The sequence below is a fragment of the Vigna radiata genome, chromosome 5 (assembly GCF_000741045.1).
Source record: "Vigna radiata var. radiata cultivar VC1973A chromosome 5, Vradiata_ver6, whole genome shotgun sequence".
Classification (NCBI taxonomy): domain Eukaryota; kingdom Viridiplantae; phylum Streptophyta; class Magnoliopsida; order Fabales; family Fabaceae; genus Vigna; species Vigna radiata.
In genome coordinates, this window is record NC_028355.1 from 31,974,315 (window position 1) to 31,996,872 (window position 22,558).

The 22,558-nt window shown below is 32.4% G+C and overlaps 3 protein-coding genes across 3 annotated transcripts; all 3 read left to right on the forward strand.

The window, feature by feature from the left end:
* The first annotated feature begins 500 nt into the window (after nt 1-500).
* Nucleotides 501-5,351, forward strand: LOC106760607 (LRR receptor-like serine/threonine-protein kinase IOS1). The gene is made up of 14 exons (XM_014644026.1): nt 501-582; nt 690-1,230; nt 1,311-1,804; nt 1,910-2,048; nt 2,775-2,846; nt 3,112-3,183; nt 3,266-3,334; nt 3,581-3,747; nt 3,800-3,808; nt 3,844-4,091; nt 4,184-4,310; nt 4,492-4,560; nt 4,625-4,814; nt 4,943-5,351. Exons 1-14 carry the CDS (start codon nt 501-503, stop codon nt 5,349-5,351), a joined length of 2,688 nt encoding a protein of 895 aa, XP_014499512.1.
* A 5,340-nt stretch (nt 5,352-10,691) lies between these two features.
* Nucleotides 10,692-15,590, forward strand: LOC106760608 (LRR receptor-like serine/threonine-protein kinase IOS1). Its single transcript, XM_014644027.2, has 13 exons — nt 10,692-11,010; nt 11,096-11,627; nt 11,708-12,183; nt 12,306-12,444; nt 12,534-12,605; nt 12,934-13,005; nt 13,095-13,175; nt 13,562-13,728; nt 13,821-14,068; nt 14,155-14,281; nt 14,431-14,499; nt 14,591-14,780; nt 14,904-15,590. The coding sequence occupies exons 1-13, from the start codon at nt 10,929-10,931 to the stop codon at nt 15,307-15,309; spliced, it is 2,661 nt and encodes an 886-aa protein (XP_014499513.1). The 5' UTR covers nt 10,692-10,928; the 3' UTR covers nt 15,310-15,590.
* Nucleotides 15,591-16,632: 1,042 nt separating this feature from the next.
* Nucleotides 16,633-21,362, forward strand: LOC106760609 (probable LRR receptor-like serine/threonine-protein kinase At1g05700). The gene is made up of 13 exons (XM_014644028.2): nt 16,633-16,996; nt 17,077-17,611; nt 17,737-18,215; nt 18,322-18,460; nt 18,568-18,639; nt 18,746-18,817; nt 18,894-18,974; nt 19,147-19,301; nt 19,643-19,866; nt 19,972-20,098; nt 20,479-20,541; nt 20,634-20,823; nt 20,919-21,362. The coding sequence occupies exons 1-13, from the start codon at nt 16,918-16,920 to the stop codon at nt 21,331-21,333; spliced, it is 2,631 nt and encodes an 876-aa protein (XP_014499514.1). The 5' UTR covers nt 16,633-16,917; the 3' UTR covers nt 21,334-21,362.
* The last annotated feature ends 1,196 nt before the right edge of the window (nt 21,363-22,558 follow it).

A 22,558-nucleotide genomic window follows, 5' to 3' on the forward strand; every position in this document is an offset into this window, starting at 1 on the left:
ATTTCTAATATTGTGTTTTATTAGCAATTTGCTAGTACCCTGAAACAATGGTTGGATTTCAAAAGCTTTCCGGCTTTCCATCATTCTAACATACACATCATATTACATACATAAGAATTTTATTGCTAGTTTAATATTTTTTAAGAAGCTTAGTTGTAATGTTTTTAATTCATTTATTTTGATTGACCAACTAATGCAGTATTATTTTTATGATGCAAGTGGATGAGTGATAAGTGATGAATACGACAGAAAATACTGAGTAAGCAAGTGGATGTTCCTCCTGCAGTAGCTGAAAAGGAAGAATGTATAGTTAGACTGAAATGGAAATGAACAAAAAATTAAAGAAGTACAAAAACTGGTTAGACTTACCTCCAAGTTGACATTGACCACGTCGCCCCAACACGAACATAGTTCCTTTAGTAGTGACAACAGCAACAAGGCAAGCTCTTATATATGTGCCATAGTCTACTTCAAACCCAAAAAGCACAAGGTAGTGAAAAATGGGAATGTCATCGAGTTTCCTAGTTACTTTTGTAGGAGTTCTAGTTCTTGTCATTCTCATTCAAGCTAAGGGCCAACCAGGTTTGTTAACAAATTAAAACATGCATTTTCGTTACATCATTATTATTTTATAAAAGTTTAGCTGAAGTCTCAAGTGCCATGCATATTTTTGCATGTTTATGTTTTAGGATTCATCAGCATAGATTGCGGAGCTCAAGCAGGTGTCAACTATACTGAGCCTTCACTAGACATAAATTACGTTTCGGATGCAGATTTCATAAATACTGGTGTGAGTGGGACAATATCATCTGAAGATATCAAAAGACACAGTCAACGACAACTGTGGAGGCTGAGAAGCTTCCCGGAAGGAAAAAGGAACTGCTACAAAATAAGCGTCACAGGAGGCTCTAGGTATCTCATACGCACTACTTTTCTGTACGGAAATTATGATGGCCGAAATATGTTACCACAGTTTGATCTTCTTCTCGGACCTAACCACTGGGCTACAGTCACTATATTCAATGCATCAATGGACCAATCCAATGAGATCATTCATATACCTTCACTGGATTTCGTACAAATCTGTCTAGTGAACACAGGCAATGGCACACCATTTATAACAACCATAGAATTGAGGACTTTGAAAAATGATACATACGTTACTCAATCCGGATCACTGCAAATTTACAATGACCTACGTTGCGATTTGGGTTCAGACAGAGGCTACAGGTGAAATCATTCTTAGGAATTAAATTTTTTCAGCATTAAAAGATTGATTGATTCTATTGTACGTTTTTATTCTCTTACAGATACTGGTCTGATGTTTATGATCGTTTCTGGTATGGTCGTGAGTGGGACGCCTGTAACTTCGGCGAAAATTGGAAACCACTAAATGCCTCCATTCCCGATGATTCTTTAAATGAGAATGATTACAAGCCGGGTGCAACTATCATGAGCACCGCAGTTGAACCACAAAATGATAGTGCTCCGTTGGTAATAAGCTGGGAGCCACAACATGAAACTGACGAATTCTATGTGTACATGCACTTCACGGAAATTCAAGTGTTAACCACCAATCAGACAAGACAATTCAACTTCATGTTGAACGATGAATCATGGTATGAAAATTTTTCTCCACGCTACCATGGTATGAATACTATATATACGACGTCAGCCATCAGTGGGAAAGAACTTAAATTTTCACTGGAGAGGACTGAAAATTCAACCCTCCCTCCCATCATAAGTGCCATTGAAATTTACAGAGTAATAGAATTACAGGAACCAGAAACATTCCAAGGAGATGGTAGGCGACGAAATTTTCATATTTTAAATCCATTTCTTTTGCTTACGTTATTGTGCATGATCTTAACTACCTTTTACAATTTTGTTGTTATCATTTGAAACAAAGTTGATGCGATTACTACCATCAAGTCAGTTTATGCGCTAGCAAGAGATTGGCAAGGCGATCCCTGCGCCCCTTTAGCCTATTTGTGGGATGGTCTCAATTGTTCTTATCACACAAATGATTCTCCAAGAATCACAACTTTGTAAGTAGTCATTATCAAATGTTACATTATTATTATTATTATTTAATTGTAATTGTTCAATAATTTTTTATTTAATTATAAATTTTCAGAACAAATAATTGAATTTAAAATTCATTTTTGCATAAATCATACCTCTATAAAATTATTTGATACCTTGCACTGAATATTTTTCAAAAGATAATTATTTGACCATTTTATTATAATGGTAAATATGAAATAAATAATTTTATAATATAAAAAATATAATCTAACAATTTGATGGATAATTTTTTTAATAAATTTGATTAATTTTTAAGTATGTTTCAAATTTGGATCTTTTTAATTAAATATCTAATAATAATTTCTTTGTTTTTTTGAATGCTCAATTTTTTTTCTAATAATTTCTATTTATTGTGTTTTTCTATCTTTACCCGTCAAGATAATGATATAATTGTTACTTCTATCTTTTCCACTCAAACTCAATCAAATCACATCTTCTTTGTCGAATCTCCTCCACCTCACCGGTTAATTCATTTTTAGAAAGAAAAGGAATGAGTTTAACGATAATCTGAAAAACACTACACGTTAACTCATCTTACTAATGGCAAAAATCAAAAGACATGGTGATTAGATAAAATTTAAAGAAAATATATATTTTTTAAGCATTCAATGAAACAAAAAAATGTTTGATAAACTTAATTAAAACTTGGTTAAGTGATGAAATGCTACTGTTCATATGCAAAACAGGAATTTATCTTCCAGTGGATTACATGGAAAGATTCATCCTTCAATTTCAAATCTCGCCATGCTGGAGAAATTGTGAGTTAATCTGTTTCACCTGGTCAAATGAATCATGAGACAAGAATAAAGAAATTATAAAGTTTTAAATTATAGCCATAAAGTTTTAAATTATAGCCGTATTTACCTTCTTCAAGTCTCCTGTTCTATTATATTAAAATGTTGACTATATAATCTGAGATGTTACAGAAATCATATTTTATATCTTTTTATTCTTTCATACGTATACTTGTACGATCAGAAGTCTTACAGTACATGTGTAAAGACATAGTTATTTGGTTTCCAGGGATTTATCAAACAATAGCTTAAACGGTGAAATTCCTGATTTTCTGTCACAACTGCCACACTTGAAGATCTTGTAAGTTCCTTCATCGGTTATTCCTTTGATCCCCTTTATCATAATATACAAAGTTTACTATGTTTCCAATTACTTTTTGCAGAAACTTAGAGAAGAATAACCTCTCCGGTTTAATTCCCTCAGCACTTCATAGAGATTCCCTCTCACTAAGGTATACATCTTATTAACATTGTGTAGAGACTTTCACATCCATGACCTATAGAATTGAATCTTTAACCCTTTTTTGTTACATGTTAAATAAGGGTGTTTTACCACCTATGTCTTTTCATACCCAGTTGTTGATTCTACTGAATATCTCGGCACAAGTTACACGAATTGAAGTTATCTATAGAAAAATCTTATGACTTGAACGACTTACTGGGAGTTAAAATATAAACCTATTGTGAATTTATCGCAGTGTGGACAATAATCCAAATCTATGTGAACCTGATCAATGCAACAAGAATAAACACAAGAAAAACAATAGCATTGTTACACCCTTGGTAGCATCTGTTGGCGGGGTTTTGATTCTTCTGGTAGCAGTGGCAGCTATATTGTGGACAACTAAAAGGAGAAGAATTAAAGGTGATGATGCTACAATTGTTTAGATTCCTAATTTTTTTTTTTAATTTTTCAGATAAAAATAGTTTTTTAAAAAATTGGTGTATGACATTCTAACAGCTTCGACGGTAGAAAAGGATCAGAGTGAGAAATCACCACAATACACTGAACAAAATGATTCATCACTGCAATCCCAAAAACAGATATATACATACTCTGACATCCTTAAAATCACCAACAATTTCACTACAGTTGTTGGTAAAGGAGGATTTGGAACAGTTTATCTGGGCTATATAGAAGACACTCCAGTTGCAGTGAAAATTCTTTCCCCATCTTCTGTTCGTGGTTATCAACAATTTCAAGCAGAGGTAAGCTTTTTAATCACATTATACTAAGTTCCTGAGCGCAGCAATTAATATACTAATAAAGTTAAAAAATTGTTTGACATTTTAATTTACAGGTTAAACTTCTTATGAGAGTTCATCACAAAAATTTGACCTCCCTTGTTGGTTACTGTAATGAAGGAACCAATAAGGGTCTCATATACGAGTACATGGCTAATGGAAACTTACAAGAGCATCTCTCTGGTTTGCTCCCAAAAAAAAATTAATTTCTTGTTTAAAATCTGTGCAATAAATTTTCAAACTTGTTTTGTTTTCTGAAACCGTGGATATGGATATTTTCTCATTGGACAATTGTACGAGTCATATGACTAACCTTTAACGAACCAAAAGTATGTACAGAAAGTGATAGAACTTGATTATGCAGGTAAACGAAGAAAAAGAAATTTCTTTAGCTGGGAAAAGAGACTTCGTATAGCAGTGGATGCAGCCTCAGGTACATCAATAATATTCTTTTCTTAATTCTTCATACCTCTCTAAATATATACTTTTGGCCTCAGGATTGGAGTATCTGCAAAATGGTTGTAAGCCANCAATATTCCACAGAGACATAAAATCAACAAACATCTTGTTGAATGAACACCTCCAAGCAAAATTATCTGATTTTGGTCTNTCCAAAATTATCCTAACAGATGGGGAAACTCATGTGTCAACTGTTATTGCTGGTACTCCTGGTTATCTAGACCCTGAGTAAGTCCATCAATTATGCTTTCTTGTTCTTATTCATTGTTTTCCTGGAAAATGTAGTGATTCTATCTGAATGTTTATGTTCACAAACTTCTGACAGAAAATATATTGAGTTGCATTCTGTCCTACAGATACTATCTAACGAATAGATTAACAGAGAAGAGCGACGTTTATAGCTTTGGTGTTGTGCTTTTAGAGATAATCACAAGTCAACCAGTGATAGGGAAGAATGAAGAAAAAACCCACATAAGTGAATGGGTTAGGTCCTTGATCGCAAAAGGTGATATCAATGCCATTGTGGACTCAAGGTTGGAAGGAGAGTTTGACAGTAACTCAGTTTGGAAAGCTGTAGAAATAGCAACGGCATGTGTTTCTCCAAATCCCAACAGAAGGCCAAGGATAAATGTGGTGGTGAATGAACTGAAAGAGTCTTTATCAATGGAATTAGCTCGAACTGAAGATAGAAGTACTCAAACAAGTGATTCAATTAACCAGGTCATCATGAATCTCAATACAGAATCTCTTCCCCAGGCCAGGTAAACGGTTGCCCATTGTAAGATGATTATAGTCATAGTGTAATGTACCACTTGAGATTGTTTAAAGATGAACATTCCTAGGATTGGTTGGTGAGTGAAATGGAGTGGCAAATAGAAGAAAAAATAAATAATCTGGAATGAATTTCAATGTATACATACCTATGCCATTGGTGTTATCTTTGATTGTGTTCTTATTCCGATGAATGTAGTTTTCTAAGTTAATTTTTTCAAGATTATACACATCCCTCAATCCAAAATATATTAAGTATATATATATAGACAGAGAGATTTTTTGTCTTACTCATTTATCATTAATGAAACTTTTAAAATTTTGATTTATTTTGATCCATCTTCTTCTAAAAACTCCTAAATTTAATCTTCATGACTAACAATGTTAGTTTTTTTTTTTTTTATGTTGCTAACCTCCTTAAAATTAAAAAGAAAAACATTAAACTTGTAAGATCAAAATTTGAAATCTTCTTCTTCATTCACGCGTATTGGGAATCTTCTCCTTTCTCTGTAAATGCCAAATAGAAGCATGCAAGGTGCAGCATCTCCAGTAAACCTCCGAATGAAACATCTGTCAAAACTCTTTTTTTTTCTTCTCTACCCCTTCACATTTTCCATTTAGTAGTCACTTTCCAACTTTGTTCCACTAAAACACACATACAACGAGACTACATTGGCAACTCTCTTTTTCTCTCACTCACTCTCTCTATATATCAAGTAACTCACCTCACTACTGTCTCTCTCTTTTTAGTGATTTCGATCTGGAAGGTGAAAGAGAACTAAAGATTCAGTTTTTCATAATACTTTTCTTTTTGGGTCATTTCTCAAATGATACTTTCGTGCTCCTGTTGCTTTCTTCTCTTTCTTTTCCAAAACATAGCATTTATTTGGGAAAGGTTGAAATTGGGGTTGGGAAAGTGTTCAAAGGAGATCGTTTGAAAATGGCTTTCTAGATTTTGTTAAGATCGGATAATAGTGACAAACAATTCCCGACTTTAGAGTTTGACTTTATCTTTGTGTAATTCATTAGTAATCTCATGTTAGATCCGCTTGCATACTTGTGAAAATAAAATAAAACTAAGTTATGATGAAACTTTGGTCGAAAAAGAGTTGAAGTTGTTTCCTTTCATTTAATTATCATTTAGTTTACAAGGGGAATATAGATCGTCCATAAGGCCATAGAGGACGAAAGTCCTTGTAAATACTTGTTGTGCTTGGTCTGTGTTGTTTCTTTTATCTTTTGGGAGACGTAGCGTGATGGTAAGAGAAACCTTATTAAAGGAGGTCAAATGACATGGTGGAGATGCTATTGCACATGTGTCTTAAGGACATGACATGCCGTTAGCAATGTTAGAAAAAAAGTTAACATTGTTAGTTATCGAGTACTATATCTAAGAATTTTTTAGAAGGAAGGAATGGAAATGGATTAAAGTTTTAGAAAGAGAAGAAAACAAAAATCGCGTAATAGTTTAGGGATCATAAACATATTTAACCTCTTATTAAATAGGTTTATAATTTTTTCTTTCTCAATTTGGTCTCTATATTTTAAAAATTGAAACAATTAGGTCTAGTCGTTAGTTTTGTACTAAAATTCTTAAATACGAGGTCATGTGCTTTTTTTTTATTTTTTAATTATGTTTTTAATTATATTTTATTTCTTTTAAATTAAAAAATTCATGTAACATATCAAATTGACATGGTGTCACGTGGCAATAATAGTGTGAACCGATATCGAACTAAGCCCAGTTGAGTCAAGCCGAATCGAATCGAATCTAACCAAACCAATCCGAACGAACCAAACCGAGTCAAGTTGAATAGAACTGAACCAAGTCAACGCGAGCAAAACTAAATCGAACCAAATCGAACTAAATTGAGCTGATTTGAACTGAACCGAACCTAAACAAGCTGATTCGAACTAAGCCAAGTCGAACCGAGCCGAACCAAGCTGAGCTGACCCGAACCGAGTTGAACTGAGCCGAATCGAAACAAACCGAACCTAACTGAATCAAACCAAACTGAATCGAGACAAACTGAATTGAACCACACCGAAGCAAGCCAAGCCAAACTGAACTGAGCCAAATCAAACCAAATCAAATCAAACTAAACTAAACTGAATCGAGTTGAGTCGGATCGAACCGAGCCAAGCCAAGTTGAACATAACCAAACCGAACTGAACCAAGTTGAACCGAACGGAAACGAGTCGAGCCAAATCGAACTAAACTGAACCAAGCCGATCCGAACCGAATGTAACCAAACCAAACCTTGACGAGGCTAATCGAGCCGAGCCAAATCAGACCAAGCCAAACCAACCCGAATCGAGTCAAACCGAAACGAACCGAATCAAACTTAACCAAACCGAATCAAACTTAACTGAACCTAGTGGAACTAAACTGAACTAAACCGAGCCGAGTTGTGCAAACCTAACTGAATCGAACTAAATCAAGCAAAATCGAACTAAACCAAACCAAACTGAAACAAACCAAGCCGAACCCAAACTTTTTTAAAAAATATATATATCCTCCTAACTTTGGTTTTCCAAATTCTGAGTTTTGTAATAATACTTTTCTGCTGCTATATTGTAAGGTTTCCTATATATATATATATATATATATATATATATATATATATATATATATATATATATATATATATATATATATATATATTATAAATGATTGTCTTGAAGTTTAATCAAGGATTAATCAATAAGCAATAGTCATCTTATCTTATGGTTTAGAAATATTTTTCTAGTTTAATTTCGGCATAACTTTTCAATCTTTAATTCATGGTTACCACCTCAAATTATTACCTGAAAACTTACTTAACTATTGAACTGAAATTGCAGAGCCCTCAAAGAGGGACTCTTCCAAAAATAGGTGTAGGCCACTTAATGAGAGAAACACACGGTATTCTTTAGTAAAAGGCGAAAGAATAATTCGCTATGAGTTTAGCTCATGGCTCCATTGATCAGCATTGAATAGCATTTCAATATTATATTATGATCCTAGATTTGTTCATATACATTACACAGTCGATGTGGACTTCTGTAAGATATGTTAACTTGATCATGATATAATTCAATTTTATTTGATTTTGTATTTAATATCATGTGTTTTAATCTGCAATTAATATATAAATATTAATTACATATCTGTTATTGAGTTTGGATTTCTTTTTCAGTTTCTATTATTTTACAATAATTAAACATCCTTTTAAAAGAGTTATAGAACATTTTTTTTATAAAAATACTATTAAATATTTTATAATGAAAATTTATCAAACAGAGAAATATGTCATAATAATATTTTGTTTTGCATAATTTTTATATTTAGTTATTTTAAATTTTCTCAAATAATTTTTATATATTTTTCAGTTTTTATTGTTATAGAATAATTAAACAGCGTTTTGAAAGAGTTATGAAACATTATATATATAAAATTAAACAATTATCAAACAGACAAACATGTTATATATTATCTTACAAAATTACTATATGTTGTAATTCTAACATTTTATTATTATAAATTAAACATCTTTTTATGTTTAAACTAATACATTCCCATTTAGTATGGACTAACAAACTACATGGGGATCTCCTACAAAATTCTACAGCCAAAATTTCTAAAATTATTTCAACTTTATTTAGATATTACAAAAAAATAAAACTTTATACTAACAAATATAGGACTTTACCCCTAGGGGAGCCCTTCCAGAAATTCTCAAAGGCCAAGGATGAACCCAGGCCAAAGAGGGGGTTTGGAAATAGTTTTCAACCAGCAATAGACGCGCCTCGGTTAGAACCTCACTAGCTGCGTCATTGCCCCAAGCGCAAAGATAATCTACACAGCTGTCTGACAAGTGATTTATTAGAATTTGTCAGTCTCAACAAATATTTTTTTCCTGTGTGGGACTTAGTCAATGTACCTGTGGGTTGCTACACCATTTTCAACTGAAATAACAAAGCAAATCCTCTTATCATTACTTGTCATAATAAGACTGGAAGTTGATAATACAAACTTACAGAAAAATATGAACTTCAAATGGAGTAATCTATTTATGTTACCGATAAATAACAGAAATTTGACACCTGAGTCACTAAAGTTAAATTCAATCATAAAACACTCACAAAGTGATCTTAGTTTTGAAATGTACTTTTTTTTGTATAAATTCCAGTTTTGTTAAAATACTTTTACTGTTCCATCCTTGTGGACTCTAATCATATCTCAATTACAATATTATAAATTATAATAATTAATTCTACATTTTACCATTCAATTATTTATCATTATTATTATTATTATTATTATTATTATTATTATTATTGATAATCACATATGACATCTTTTAAATAAAAAATGTGATTTACAACATATCCTGCTATTAAAGCTCTTTCATTTGAATACTCTTGTTATTTTTAGGAAACCATAACTTTCAACAAGTATACTGACAACAATTTTGAATCATATGTTATTTTACAACGAATAAACTTTTAAATTGGTCATTCAAAAACATTGGTTTCCCAAATTTGTGTCAACTAAAATTGTTAGATGACTAAAGATCATTAACATAATAACTATCCAGATTTTTTTTTGTCAATGGTTTTCTTAGAATATATAAAGTATTGCCATGATTACCTTGAATTATAGAGCAACTAAAAATATGACACAAAAGACGTAAAATGTTGTTACATAGTTGAGTAATACTTTGGTAATGAATGAATTTTTTTAAAGTCTTAATGTTGACTAAAATCTTAAAAAAATAATACAATGAGACATGATTTTAGAGACTACGGTTTACTTTTCTTATTTTTAACATATTTTTAAAAGTAACATCCTTAAGACTTAGTAAACACGAGGAAGACAAGTATATATATATTACACCAATATGATCCTTATTGGACTATTTCTACCTTATATGTGACCATTTATTTCATATTAAAAATAGTTGTCATATTTCCACGACTTTGTCTGCACTGTGTTGTACGAGCAAGGAAAGTAGAAGTATCTTTTTCATTGTACTTAATGGCCAAATGTAAATCTTATGAAAGTGAGAGACGTATACATGTCATGAAGATCATAAAATCCTCTTCTGGCATTATTCTAAGTAGTTTTCTCTCAGCAAATAGGATTATTATAACTCACTCAAACCAGGTTTCAAAAGCCTTCCATTATAATAAATGTAAATCTTCTATACCACAAACATAGACATCTTCTAGTTAATTTAATACTCGTTAAGATCCATGAATTGGTTATAAGTTAAGTAGTTTATTTCCATTGGCTAAATATATTGATTGACTGAACTGTGAATGTTGTACAATTTTGTTAATGCACACGCAAATGCGTGAGAGACAAGTGATATGAACATGACAGGAATTTCAAAGTAATCAAGGGGATGATCCTACTGCACTAGCTGCAATGACGGATGGAAAGGGACAAAAGTTTTAAGAAATTCTAAACCGGCAAGACTACCTTCATGTTGACATTGACCACGTCGCCAAAACACAAATCCTTTTGTGGTATAATTCGGAAAAGGGTGATCCCTATTCTACTTCACAGGCAGAGGGTGATGAGACATGGGAACGTTGAGGTGTTTCCTTGTTGGTTTTGTTGGAGGTCTAGTTCTTGCCATTCTGGTTCAAGCTCAGGACCAATCAGGTTTGATAACAAATTAAAACTTCAACTTCAGTGCATCATTATTTGATAAAAAGACAATTAGCTTAAGCCTAAATGTCCCATGCAGGATTCATCAGCATAGATTGTGGAGCTACTGAAGATGTGACCTATACTGAGTCCACAACAGGCATAAATTATACTTCAGACGCAAATTTGATTAATACTGGTGTGAGTAAGTCAATAGAAACTGATCTCAAACAACGGTATCAGCGACAGATGTGGACTGTGAGAAGCTTCCCTGAAGGAAAAAGGAACTGCTACAAAATAAACATCACAAGAGGCTCTAAGTATCTGATCAGGGTTAGTTTTTTGTACGGAAATTATGATGATCTGGATAAGACTCCAGAGTTTGACATTCATCTGGGGGCTAACCTGTGGGGTACGGTGAGCATAAACAATGGATCAAATGAAGTGGACAAGGAGATCATACATGTACCTTCACTGGATTATTTACAGCTCTGTCTGGTTGACACAGGCCATGGAACACCGTTTATATCAGTCATAGAATTGAGAACTTTGCCAAATAATCTTTACGTCACTGAATCTGGATCATTGGAGTTTTTCGAGCGGTGGGATATAGGTTCAAACAGAGGCTACAGGTGAATCCTACTTTTTTTTATTAAACTTTTTCGTTACAAGACTGATTGATTTCATTGGACTAATTTTGATTTTCTCTCAGATACAAGAACGATGTTTATGATCGTTTTTGGAGATATGGCAACATAAATAATTGGACAGAATTAAATGTTTCGATTTCTGCTGATGCTTTAGACCAGAACGTGTACAAACCGCCAGCTATTGTGATGAGCACTGCAGCTACACCATCAAATGTCAGTGCTCCATTGGTAATAAGATGGAAGCCAGCTGATCCAACTGAACAATTCTATGTTTACTTGCACTTCATGGAGATTCAAGAGTTGGCGACGAATGAGACAAGAGAATTCAACATCTTGGAAAATGGTAAACTGAGGTTTTCAAAGTTTTCACCAAGGAATCTTCTTGTCAACACTTTATATAGCTCTTCACCCTCCAGTGGGAAAGAAATTATATATTCTCTTGAAAAAACCGAAAACTCAACTCTGCCTCCCATCATCAATGCCCTTGAAATTTACAGCGTAATAGATTTCCCGCAATCAGATACGTTCAAAGGAGACGGTATGCCACAAAAATATGATCTTCATATTGTTCTTAACTACCCTTTACCATTTATTTGGACTACCCTGTTCTGTACATGATCTTAACTACCCTTTGCTCTTTTATGCTTAAAAATAACAAAGATGATGCCATTACAACCATCAAATCAGTTTATGGGGTGACAAGAAATTGGCAAGGTGATCCATGTGCCCCTGTAGATTACTTGTGGGATGGTTTGAATTGTAGTTATAGCAAAAACGAGTCTCCAAGAATCACAACTTTGTAAGTTATGCTTCTCAAATTAATACTATATATAGTGGTTTTATGGATCTCAGATGGTATCGTATATAACCTTTGGATCTGCAAAGCAGGAATTTATCTTCAAGTGGGTTGTCAGGAAAGATAGACCCTTCAATTTCAAACCTCAGCATGTTGGAGAAGTTGTGAGTTTTATTTTTCCACCTGATCCAATAAATGATGAGACAAGAAAAAACCTCTGTATTTTACAAGTAAATACTATATATACGATAAGAGTGAAAAAAATGATAAATTGTGGGTTAAGTTAAATTGATTAATTTTTGCAGTAACTATTTTAAAAGCTATATCTCAGTAGTGATTTTTGACTGGTTTATAGTAAAATTTATTCTAACAGATATAAATTAAACTCTCTAAATCTTTTCATTATTTCTGCTGTGTACGTACATGTCAAGATGTCTTTTGTTACGTGTCATAATTTGGACTTTTTAAAAGCAGACATGTTTTTGTTTTCAGGGATTTATCAAACAATAGCTTAAATGGTGAAATCCCTGAAGTTCTGTCTCAATTACAACACTTAAAGATATTGTAAGTTGCTTCATCAGTTAGTGGAACAACTTTTGATTCCTCTATATCAGAAAATAGAAAAGGATATTATAGTTTCCCTGTTTTGGCAGAAACTTGAAGAACAATAACCTCTCTGGTTTAATTCCCTCGGCACTTGTTGAGAAATCTAAGGGAGGTTCTTTGTCATTAAGGTAAGGATGTTATTGAAAATTCTCAAATTCATAATATCATTATTTATGGTGATCATTATCAATTGGTTTTATTTTACTTTCGTACATAAATCTTCTTTATCCATGTCCAATATTTTGTTTTTATCTTATAGTCAAACTTATTATGAATTAAAAATCCAAGTATGAGTTTCATATTAAAAGTAAAAATAAGAAAGTAAAGCATTATATAGGTAAGAAAACTCATAAATTTATTACGGGGATTTCGGTTGAAGGTGGTGTCACTTATATAAGTATGAGTTTCATATTACAGTTTTTAGTTCTTACCTCTCATGTTGACGGTTTCACTTATGCTTTTCCTTAGGTTTACTGAGAGTTAAAACATAAACCTTCTGTGTTTTCCATGCTAGTGTGGACCAAAATCTCTGTGAATCTATTCAATGCAACGAGCAGGACAAAGAGGGTGGAAAGAAAAAGAGCAATGTTACACCCATAGTAGCATCAGTTAGTGGGGTTGTGATCCTTCTCGTTGTGGTGACAGCTATATTATGGACTCTTAAAAGGAGAAAAATGAAAGGTGATGCTACAAAGATACTTTTATTGATAATTTGTCAAACAGATTCAATCGTAACCTGTTAGTTTTCGAAACTGTTGCATGATATTTAACAGCTTTGATAGTAGAAAAGGATCAAAGTCAGATCTCACCACAAAACACAGAACAAGATGATTTATTACTACCATTCAGAAAACAAATTTATTCGTACTCCGACATCCTTAAAATCACCAACAATTTCAATACAACTCTCGGTAGAGGAGGTTTTGGAACTGTTTATCTTGGTCATATCGATGACACTCCAGTTGCAGTGAAAATCCTTTCCTCATTGTCTGCCCGGGGCTTTCAACAATTTCAGGCAGAGGCAAGTTTCTCTATCACTTTACACTTGTACTTTTATCTCAGAAATAAAAATATATGGTTAAACATGTTTGAGATTTTGATGTACAGGTTAAACTTCTAATGAGAGTTCATCACAAAAATTTAACCTCCCTTGTTGGTTATTGTAACGAAGAAAGCACTAAGGGTCTCATATATGAGTACATGGCTAATGGAAACTTACAAGAACATCTCTCTGGTTAGTTCCCATATAAAATTCTGCAAATAAATTGTTTTATATTCTGAAACCATGAATATGAATATTTCCTTAGGAGACAAGTGTATTATTGAGTCATAAATTAACAGAAAACAACGCAGAGAAAAAGCTAAGCAAACTTGTTTTTGCAGGCAATCACAGCAAAGCAAAACTCTTCACCTGGGAAGAAAGACTTCGTCTAGCAGTGGATGCAGCATTAGGTCAGAAAGTAAACTTCAAATTATGTGTTTTGACAGTTTTGTAAACTCCCCTTTTCCCCTCACAATCTGGTTGCCTTAAATCCAATCTCAGGTTTGGATTATCTGCAAAATGGTTGCAAGCCACCTATAATCCACAGAGACATAAAATCTACAAACATCTTATTGAATGAACACTTCCAAGCAAAGCTAGCCGATTTTGGTCTCTCCAAAATTATTCCAACTGATGGGGGAACTCACGTGTCAACTGTTGTTGCTGGTACTCCTGGTTATCTGGACCCTGAGTGAGTACTTCAATTACATTGTCCTGTTCCTGTTCATCATTTTCTGGGAAAAAATTTAGTTATTTTGTGGCAAGAAATTCTGACAGAAAATAAATAGAGTAACATTTTCTTTTTGTAATGCAGGTACTTCATAACACACAGATTGACAGATAAGAGTGATGTTTATAGTTTTGGTGTTGTTCTTTTGGAGATAATCACAAATCAAGCAGTGGTAATGAGGGATGGTGAAGAAAGTATTCACATAAGTGACTGGGTTAGATCCTTGGTTGTGAAAGGGGATATCGAGGCCATTGTTGACTCAAGGCTAGAAGGAGATTATGATACCAATTCAGTTTGGAAAGCCGTAGAAGTAGCAACAGCATGTGTGTCTCCAAATATGAACAAAAGGCCTATCACAAGTGTGATAGTGATTGAACTGAAAGAGTCTTTGTCAATGGAAGTAGCTCGAACAAAAGATAGAAGTAAGTATTCAACAGATTCAGGGGTGACCTTGAATCTGAATACAGAATTTATTCCTCATGCCAGGTAAACTCTTCAGCAGAATAAGATGGCTACAATCATATAGCAATAAAGCAAGGTCTATATGACTATGGTAAGTGGTTTTCCTCTTTCAATGTCAAACCTACTATTGAAACTCTCCTCACACAAGTTCTTTATATTTGCTTGATTTTAATGTATAATAATCTACAAAATATTGCAAACTCAAAGTATCGTTGCACAATTTCTGAATATTCCTTTAATTTGAGTGATGTACTTAAATGTATTACTTGTCTTCCTTGTGACTATATAGTATTGGTGATTGAAATTGACTGTGCAAATAGAATAAAATAAATAATAAGGAACACATGCTCCTTTATCCATAACATTTCGTGTAATTTCATTTTATCAATAATTAGTGGAAACGCCCGTGCGGAACGTGTGTCCATTTCTTTTTATTATACTATAAAAAAACAATTATAAAGTAAATTATTTTTTATAATTTTATTATTGTACAAATTAATTTTTATTACAAAGAATTATTTTAATTCAAAAAATAGTTATTTAAAATGTGAATAAAGAAAGATCAATCAAAAAGTAGGATATTTAAAAAAAAATAACATTCAATTGATAAAATATTTAAGGATTAAATATGTTTTTAAGACTAATTTAGTTTCTCAATTTTAAAATGGTGTGACTTTAGTCGTTTTAATCAAATTTTGTTAAATTTATTTAAAGTTTTAAACACAGTGTAAATCACTTACATGTTATTATGAAATGCATTTAAAACATCAAATAAATTTAACAAAATTTGATTAAGATAACTAATTCTACACATTTATAAAGTTGAAGAAGTAAATTGTACTAAAGTTTCGATGAAAAAAAAACTAATTACAATTTTTACTAAAATTAAAGAATAAAAAACATACTTAACCCATATTTAATATAAATTTAATTAAAAATACGTGAAGTTATCATAATTTAAAATATCTAAATTTATCAAGTGTGTAAAATTTAATAAATTATAAAATGAAAATAGTTTATTAAAACATATATATTTTAATTTATATTTTAAAAATGTTATTTATTTATTATTTTTTAAAACAGTTCATGGTCAATCATTAAAAAATGATGACTCATCTATAACCGGAGTTCAGTTAATAATTATTACGTTGTAAAATAATTATTAAAGATACATTCTCCTATATTCAAATAGCTAAACTTTTTGAGGTGATTCGTCCGGCAAGCTTCACAACTTTGCCACATCTACCAATCAACATCAAAACCCATTCTTCAATTTTTTTAAATACTATTATGATTCAACTAGAAATAAAATATAAGCAAAACATGTTCATCTTAAGTATGCCTAGAACAAAAGTCAAACGCCTATTCTCATTCTTGTTGTAACAATCAAAATTATCCAGAAAAAAAATATCAATTGAAGTTCCTTCCTCCATTGCAATAATAATTTAAGCAAAGAAATTTGTACATGCTACTTCGACTATTCAACTCGGTGGCTTTTAATATTCAATCGGCAGAGATACTTGACTTCAACACAACCCTTACAGACATTGAATGATCAAGCTTCATCACTGTTAATGACTTCTTCTCACAACATTCTTCAATCTCGGGAGGTGTTTTCAGTTTACTTAATTTAGAAATGAAAGGATACTTTCTACTTGTGATTTTTCAACTCTCTTTAATTCTTCCTATCATTGTTCGTGCCCAGAATCCATCAGGTTCGATAGTTTCATCTCATTATCCTGAATCCTACACTTACTCAGTGTTCTTGGAACTTAAAAACTTCCACCTTTTACAGGATTCGTCAGCATTGACTGCGGACTTGTGGATGAACCAAGCTATACAGATGAAACTACTGGCATCTATTACTCTTCGGATGTCAACTTCACAGACGGTGGTGTAAGCCACAGCATATCATCTACATATAAGCCTTCCCTTACAAGACAGTTCTGGAATGTTAGAAGCTTTCCCGATGGAACCAGGCACTGCTATACCCTGGTTTCTCAAGGAAGTGGCAATAAATATTTGGTGAGGGCAAGGTTTGTATATGGAAGTTACGACGGAAAAGAATCTCTTCCTGAATTTGACATTTATATCGGAGACAAATGGTGGGGATCAGTGGTGTTTGAGGATGCATCCAGTGTAGTCACCAAGGAAATCATATATGCTGCTTCCTCAGATTATGTTCATGTTTGTTTATTCAACACTGGCAAGGGTACACCTTTTATTTCAGTTTTAGAGATTAGAGTTCTTAACAGTGATGCCTACCTAGTCACCTATGGGGAGCTCTTGGCAAGGTTTGATGCAGGCTTACAAGATGGTGAAATAGTCAGGTGAGCAATGTTATAATGTAACCAACCAAGTTATATCATGAATATGACATGACTTTTTTTTTCTTTTTATTTTCTTTTAATGTTGTAATGTTCTGATGTTTTTCCTTCTTTTTATGTTCCCAAAGATTTCCAGATGATGTCTATGATAGAATATGGACACCTTATAACTCAGCTGACTGGAATCAGATAGATACCCTCCTTACCATAGACCAAGGTGCTACTTCATTTAACTTTTTACCATTGCCACCCTCCACTGTCATGGGAACTGCAGCAATTCCAGCAAATGTTAACGACGGTATAGAGCTACGCTTCGTTCCCGTGTACAATTCTTCCACACTTTATGTGTACATGTTTTTTGCTGAAATCCAGAAGCTTGAGGCAAACCAAACTAGAGAGTTCAACATTTTTGTAAATGGGAACATTTTAAATATTGATCCAATCAATCTTCCGTACCTGCAGAGTGAGTATTATATGGCTATAAGCGAAAATTCGTTGGAACTTTCGATTAATAAAACTAGTAGATCAACTCTTCCACCTCTTCTCAACGCCATTGAGATATATACGTCAAGAAACTTCTCACAATCAGAAACAAAGCAGAAAGACGGTATGTTCTTAGACATGCTGATTTTGCTTTCTTATATCACCTTATTATATTTACATGCAGTACTCTTATTATTTCTCACCTGACCTACTTATATTCATGATAATAGTTGATGGTATCACAAATGTCAAGTCAATGTATGGAATCAAGAGAAACTGGCAAGCAGATCCTTGTACTCCACTGACCTACTTATGGGACGGTCTTAACTGCAGCTATGCTGAATCTGCTTCAGCAAAGATTGTATACTTGTAAGCTTGGCGTGAATTATACATAGACTGATGCAGTACTTTTAACTTCAAATTTACGCTTATTATATCTTCAATATTATTAACAAAATCTTACAACATGATTTTAGGAACTTATCTTCCAGTGGTTTAATTGGTAATATAGCTTCTGGCATATCCAATCTGCAGTACATAGAATATTTGTGAGTCACTGAATCTGCCTCATAAAAATATCAAGTTACGTAGTTGATGACAGCAAGAGTATGCTTCCTCCTAATGTTGAGTATAAGAAATTTGTTTCTATTTTAGGGATTTGTCAAACAACAACTTGACCGGGACCGTGCCTGATTTCCTACATCAACTACGCTTCTTAAGAGTTCTGTAAGTTAACTATATTGATCAAGCTTTCCTTGCTGAATTTGATTTTTTAATTAACTTTGTTGATTTAATTGTTTAGAAACCTAGAAAACAATCAGCTATCAGGAACAATTCCAACGCAACTCATTCAACTTTCCCAGAATGGTTCACTTGAATCCAAGTATGCTCTGTTTCAAAATTCAGTTTTGGATAATGCCCCTGCCTCTGTTTTGACTTCGTTCCCCATGAGTTACTAATTTTCTTACAACAATATGAGGAATGGCTTATTACGCTGGTTTACCATTGATGAGACAATTCCCCTAACATGTTTATTTTTTAAATTATAAGTGCAGTTTTGGTGGAAATCCAGATCTTTGCACACAAGGTTCATGCAACAATAATAATGGGAACAGGGTTGTAGTTCCACTGGTGGCATCTCTGGGAGGAGCTTTTCTGATACTAATAATAGCAGTGATTTCTTTCTGCATACACAAAAGGAGACAACTAGGTACCATGTTGTATTTATATTCTATTCACGAATAGGGAAGGAAAAATAGGGGATACATAAATAAAATGAGAAGATAATTTATTCTAATTGGAGTGTGGGTACCAAAGAATCCAATAGGTTGGACCGTTCTTCAAAGTAAAAGTGGGAAGGTTTTTCACATTGTCATTCTTAAGCTGATTTTTAATTGTTTAATAGTATAAAAAGAACTCAATGAATGAAAATTTAAGTTGATTTCTACATTGTAAATTTTCGATTGCATTTTTGTTTTGTAGACTAGTGTACAACAATTAGCAGTTATTTGCATGGACTTTGATAGTGTTTCTTTCTGCCCACGGTTTCAGCTCTCCGGAGAAAACAGATGGCCTATTCCAGAATAAAGGAGGAACTAGAGTCTAATAAACAAGAATTCACCTATGCTGAAGTCCTGACAATGACCAAAAATTTAGAAAGAGTTGTAGGGAAAGGAGGATTTGCAACAGTCTACTATGGCCGGATAGATGATACTGAGGTAGCTGTCAAAATGCTCTCTCCTTCAGCCCAAGGGTATATGCAATTTAAGGCAGAGGTACTATGGCTGACATCAAATATGATCATAATTATATATATACACACACTCATTAATGATATTTTGTTTATGGTAATTGAAGGGTTATTGCTTTTTTATTTACAGGCCAAATTCGTTGCTGTAGTTCATCATAAATTTTTAACTTCTCTAATAGGATATTGTGATGATGGCGAGAAAATGGCTCTCATCTATGAGTATATGGCTAATGGAGACTTCTCAAAACATTTATCAGGTATTTTTTAAGGTCTATTTACTCCATTTAATTTTTTACCTCCCTGTATGACAATTTAGGGGCGGCTACATAATGTGTTCAAGTTTGTATCCACATTGCTAGATCAAAAAGGTACTGGTAGAAAGTACAGGCTTCTGATTCTGTAGGTGTCTCAATTATCTGCATAAAAACTCTAAACAGTGAATGAATGCCAATAAAATATAACAAACCATTCAAGTCAAATTAGATACATTTAAAAGAACCATAAAAGTGAGTCAAAGATCAGGTGTATGTACTGGAAAACAATTCTTTTATATCATTCTGTGCCAAAACCCAATGCCTTTCTTTTATTTCCCTGATTTGAAACTCGTGATTTCCTTTGTGGATTCAAAAAAATGCAGGCAAAAGCAAAAATATATTGAGTTGGAACCAACGACTTCAAATTGCAGTGGATGCTGCAGAAGGTAAGTATGGAATGAATCCTTTTGCCCCTCCCCTCTTTCTTTAGAGTGAGAGTTTCATGAAACAAAAATGTAAGTTGAAACTTTAACTGTAGGATTGGAGTATTTGCACCATGGCTGCAATGCGCCAATTGTTCACAGAGATGTTAAGACTCAGAACATCTTGGTGAATGAAAATTTGAGGGGTAAACTAGCTGATTTTGGGTTGTCAAAGATCTATCCTAATGAAAGTGACACCCATATGGTCACAGTGGTAGCTGGCACCCTTGGATATCTTGATCCAGAGTAAGTTATTATATTGACTCAAACCCAGGTGGCAAAAGTCAAGAGTCTTAAGACAACATGTCATTTAAATTGAGTTGTAAATTTCTATTCATCAGGTACCATAGATCAAACAGGTTGAAGGCAAAAAGTGATGTTTTCAGTTTTGGAGTAGTACTGCTTGAGATAATCACAGGTCAACCTGCTATAACCAAATCTGAAGAGAAAATTTACATAATTCAATGGGTTGATTCTGAGCTACTTGAAAAGGAGATCAAAGATATTGTAGATTCAAGATTGCAGGGAGAATTTGACATTGATTCTGTAAAGAAGGTTTTAGACATTGCAATGGCTTGTGTAGCACCCATTTCCATTAACAGGCCAACCATGAGTCATGTAGTTCAGGAACTGAAACAATGTTTGTCAAACGAGAATACTCCCCCCTTTAACTCTGACAATCTTAAGAGTTCATCCAACAGCTCAGTCACTGTTTCCTTTGATGGAATTAGTGGACTGAGCTCTCTAGTGAGATAGTGAATTTGGAAAAGTTTTTGGTGTAAAAGTACAAGTTTATTATTATCAGTGTGAAAAAAATTACACTAAACCAATTAGAAATAATCATTGTTGTGATTCTTAACTTGATTATTCTAAAAGTAAACATATTTAAATGACTGATTTTGAACATCCAATATTATCTCAGACCTAGATAATCAATTTTTGGTACTTGAAATGGATACAAGAACTAAAAATCTAAGTACAAATACGATATTTGGAAACAGTTTTTGAAATGTGATACATTGGAAAAAGTCATTGTGCAAGAAATGAAAATGAGAATTCAAAAATGGAAGATGAAAAAACTCAACTTATATATCTGCAAGTAAATACTAAATAACATAAAACCCCCTTCAGACTGCTGCATCTTTTCAAATGCTACAAAAAAAAAAATTTAACAAAAAATACTAATAATGATAACCTATGCATTTATTTCAAATTCTTTATCATTTTCTTTATTTCTTATTTTGTTTATATTTTGTAAATCATTTATGATACAATATTGTAAAATGTATTTAAAAACCAAAGTATGTTCTTATTATTATGTAACACACATCAAAGATTGCACAAGTACAACGTATTTTAAAATAATTCTGAAATAAACGTACTTTATATTAAAGTATTACATCACAAGATACTCAAATATCAATAATTTATCATCTTATAAATTATTATATCTAAGTTAACATTACTTTATAGTAATAATTTTTCTCGGTCTTCATTGTCTGCATTCTCTCATTTTTAGTATGAATCCTAATTTTAGTAGTATCTATTCATTGTTAGATGTCATGAATAATTAAAAAAGTCATTAAAAAAAGAAAAAAATTAACATTACATTATTTGGATATCAAATATTTAAAAAGAAAATATAATTATATAATTTTCAAATTAAAGTACCAAATAATAATTAAGAGAAAGTAAAAAAAAAATATATAAAATAATATAAATAAAATTTCAAGACAAGCAAATGTTTATTAATTTTGAAAATATTAATTAAACAAAATTGATAAAATTAAAAAATATTTTTAAAAATTATAAAAAGAAAACAAATATTCAAGTTTTAAAATATTTAAATGTATTTTTACTTTCTTTTTCTAAATTCTAATGAAATTTCTTTTTTATACACTAATAAAATATATATAATACACAACTTAAACAAAATAACAAAGAAAAATAAATAAAGTACTAATATTTCGAATTTAGACCT

Coding starts and splice junctions, on each gene's coding strand:
- LOC106760608 (XM_014644027.2), top strand. CDS start 10,929: ATGGGAACGTTGAGGTGTTTCCTTGTTGGTTTTGTTGGAGGTCTAGTT. Junction 13,176..13,561: donor GGAGGTTCTTTGTCATTAAG/GTAAGGATGTTA, acceptor TTTCCATGCTAG/TGTGGACCAAAATCTCTGTG. Junction 14,282..14,430: donor CTTACAAGAACATCTCTCTG/GTTAGTTCCCAT, acceptor TTGTTTTTGCAG/GCAATCACAGCAAAGCAAAA.
- LOC106760609 (XM_014644028.2), top strand. CDS start 16,918: ATGAAAGGATACTTTCTACTTGTGATTTTTCAACTCTCTTTAATTCTT. Junction 18,818..18,893: donor CTACGCTTCTTAAGAGTTCT/GTAAGTTAACTA, acceptor TTAATTGTTTAG/AAACCTAGAAAACAATCAGC. Junction 20,824..20,918: donor CTTGGATATCTTGATCCAGA/GTAAGTTATTAT, acceptor TCTATTCATCAG/GTACCATAGATCAAACAGGT.